The 3,016-nt window shown below is 52.8% G+C and overlaps 1 protein-coding gene across 1 annotated transcript; it reads right to left on the bottom strand.

The window, feature by feature from the left end:
- Positions 1-559: 559 nt before the first annotated feature.
- On the bottom strand, positions 560-1,918 carry LOC125521464 (E3 ubiquitin-protein ligase RZF1-like). The gene has a single exon (XM_048686513.2). The coding sequence runs from the start codon at positions 1,638-1,640 to the stop codon at positions 681-683; it is 960 nt and encodes a 319-aa protein (XP_048542470.2). The 5' UTR covers positions 1,641-1,918; the 3' UTR covers positions 560-680.
- Between the last annotated feature and the right edge of the window lie 1,098 nt (positions 1,919-3,016).

The raw sequence follows: 3,016 nt of genomic DNA on the forward strand, positions 1-3,016 counted from the left end.
GACCTTCAACGTGGAGCAGGCAGAGGCGGAGTTTGCCATCGCCCAGTCTGACGAGATGGCCGAGCAGCATGCCATCCTGGAGTCCATCCATGATGAGGCCTATGTGGAGGCCAACCGGGCGTTCCTCCGGCGGAGTCCGACGCGCTTTTCGCCGAACTCGACACAGAGATAGAGGCGGAGGAGGCCGGAGCTGCAGCTGCCACCCATGCCGCCGGAGCTGGGCACGAAGATCGTCGTGACCGACGAGAAGTAGCTAGGGTCGACGTAGTATGTAGATTCTACTTCTTTTGCATGTCTTTGTATGGATATAAGAATCAAATATGAGATATTCGGATGTAACAAGTGAAATTTAAGACGTGCCCGGTCACTACCTGTGGACGTGCCGAGACGCGTCCACGGGCATTTGAGGGGCCATATTTGTCATACGTGGCTGTAGATGCTCTAAGCGCTGGCATTGAAGATGTGTTGCTTTCTCCGCTCGGGTTTTCTGTTCCGAATAAAAGAATACGCTTTTCTGTTCCGAATAATGATATGCACCGATGGGAGCATGTTCATGAAATTGAATCACTGAAGCTTTAGCTCTGTACATAATTTTTTGTCTGATCAAGCTGCACATGAAACTTGGGTTTTCTTTTCGGAATAATGATATGCACACTTGACAGTCTCCAATGCGCCATTTCTCAAACGAGAAAGGAGACAACGAAAAAGCAAGCAGCGACGAGAACAAACGACTGAAGAATCGTGGCGCCACGACTGACATTGCCGCCGGTGTCATCGGCGTCGGCTTCCGTCCCACGCCGCCCAGGTCCATTACCCCAGCCGCCCACGTCCGGTTCCCCCAGCGTTAGCAGCCAAGCCAGTGGCCCCCAGCCGGCAAGCAGCTGCCACGGCGGGACCGTCTCCTCGCCTCCGTCGCCTGCGCCCGCGCCATCGGGAGATTCATCACCGGCCGGCATCGGCAGCTCCTGCCGGCAGACAGGGCAGGAGTTGTGGAGCTGGAGCCACGGCACGATGCAGTCGGAGTGGTACGCGTGCTTGCACGGCAGCTCGCGCGCGGTCTCGCCCAGCTCGAACTCATCCTTGCACACGGGGCACTGCGAGCCGTCCGCCATGTGCTCCGGCGAGACGTGCACCGTCGGGAGCGAGTCGATCGCCGACGCCGGCGCGGGCGGCGGGCCGGGGCGGTCGTTCTGCGTCAGACCCTCGATGAGCGCGTTCAGGTTGGGGCCGGTGAAGAAGCCCGCCGGGTCGATGCCGGTTGCCGGTGGACCGGGACCGGCACCGTCCATGCCGCCGTGCGTCCCCGGAGCCGGCGGAGGGGACGGGACCCGGCGGATACGTGGGCCTGGCGCGTCGGCCGCGTCGTCGTCCTCGCCCCTGTATATGACCCAGTGGCGGGGGGCGCCCTCGTACGGGAACAGCGGCGGCGGCTGGAAGAGCCGCTCGGTGGGCGCGTGCACGGGCTCGCGCGGCACGGGGAGCTCGATCTCGTGGAGGAAGCGGCCGAGGCAGCGCGGGCAGAAGACGTCGGAGGTCGGGGACGACACGGTGCGCAGCGCGCGGCGGCACACGTAGCACCAGTACAGGCGCCACCTCCTGCGCTGCCGCCGACGGGCGCCGCTCTCGCCGGGCTCTGACATGGCAGTCGACGGCCGGTGGGGAGCTCGCTCGCTAGGCGCCCCGCCGTGCCTGCCGACAGAAGCCGCGTGCAACCACGAGGTTCATGTAGGGTGATGGTGGATGCATGGCACGAGTTGCCGGGAAGGAATAGCGTTGGCTGCAGGAAGATGGACACAGAATACGATTCTGGCTTGTGAGGCGGTATGTCAAGTGACGCACGTTTACCTTCACTTCCTTCTCATGCTTGCAAAGTTGCGAGCCGCGAGCAACCGGCGGCGCAAAAGCTAACTGCGTCCCAACCCCGGGATGCAAGGCAACCAGTTGCAATCGGTAGCACTTGACAGCACACGAAGTGCTGTGCGATAGTGTTCTTTGCTCCGATTAATGCAGGAATCAAATTGTTTGATATGGATTAGTATTTAAATTCATGTATAGTAACTTCTTTTCAAATTTCAGACAATTTGCATTTCTACATGTCAGCTATATGTTGACACTTGACACCGCCGAAACAAAACACTAGGGTAGAAGGGTGATTGTGCAGCAGCCGCACAATTTTAGTCTTCGCATGTGGCAACCTCAGCTCTCATCCATGAACATTATTGTAAGTATGTGAATATATTTTTAAATGTGCAAAAACATTTTTAACTACATGAATAGTTCTCTCTTTAATGGGTGAATACGTTAAAAAAGTAAATGGATATTTTTAAATTAGCAACATTTTGTAAAAAAAAATACAAGGACACATTCTTTCATTATATGTGAATAAATGCACGAATATTTTAAAATGGTATGAATACATGAACACTTTTTTAAAATACACCATAAAATTTTAGAACTGTATAATTAATGTGTGTGTGTGTGTGTGTGTGTGTGAAATAAATCTATTTTCAAAGCTAAATGATCACTTTTTTACAACATGCATACAAATCAGATTTTTTTATCAATTTGTTTTGTGTAAAATTAATGAAATAAAACATGTTGTTAAAAAGGTACATATTTTGAGCGAATTTTCAAAAATCAAAAAATTGCACCTTAGTTAATAGCCGCACTCAGGGTATATTTTTATCTTCGGTGTAGACGGCTCCTGCATCCCGCTCATAGCAATATACATGCCCGCTTTCTTTTAGAAACGAGACACATGCACACCCACCTCTAGAACGCATGCACACATACCTAGCCCCGTGTCGTAACCAGGTTGGAGAAACGCCACGGGCGACCGTAGAGCTACAGTGATCAGTAGTGCCCAATAGTGTGACTGTAGCTACAATCAATGAAGGAAGGAAGCACCACCAAGACATTCAGCCGGTAGATCTTGAAATTGAAGGAATCATATCATGCATCTCGGAGTCAACAAACACACAACTAGAGGCGATACCATTACTGACTAAAAAGCAGC

Source organism: Triticum urartu, chromosome 7A (assembly GCF_056163025.1).
Source record: "Triticum urartu cultivar PI428250 chromosome 7A, HENAU_Tu73, whole genome shotgun sequence".
Classification (NCBI taxonomy): Eukaryota; Viridiplantae; Streptophyta; class Magnoliopsida; order Poales; family Poaceae; genus Triticum; species Triticum urartu.

What these genes read in the sequence shown, in the direction of transcription:
- LOC125521464 (XM_048686513.2), bottom strand. Translation starts at nt 1,640, where the DNA reads ATGTCAGAGCCCGGCGAGAGCGGCGCCCGTCGGCGGCAGCGCAGGAGG.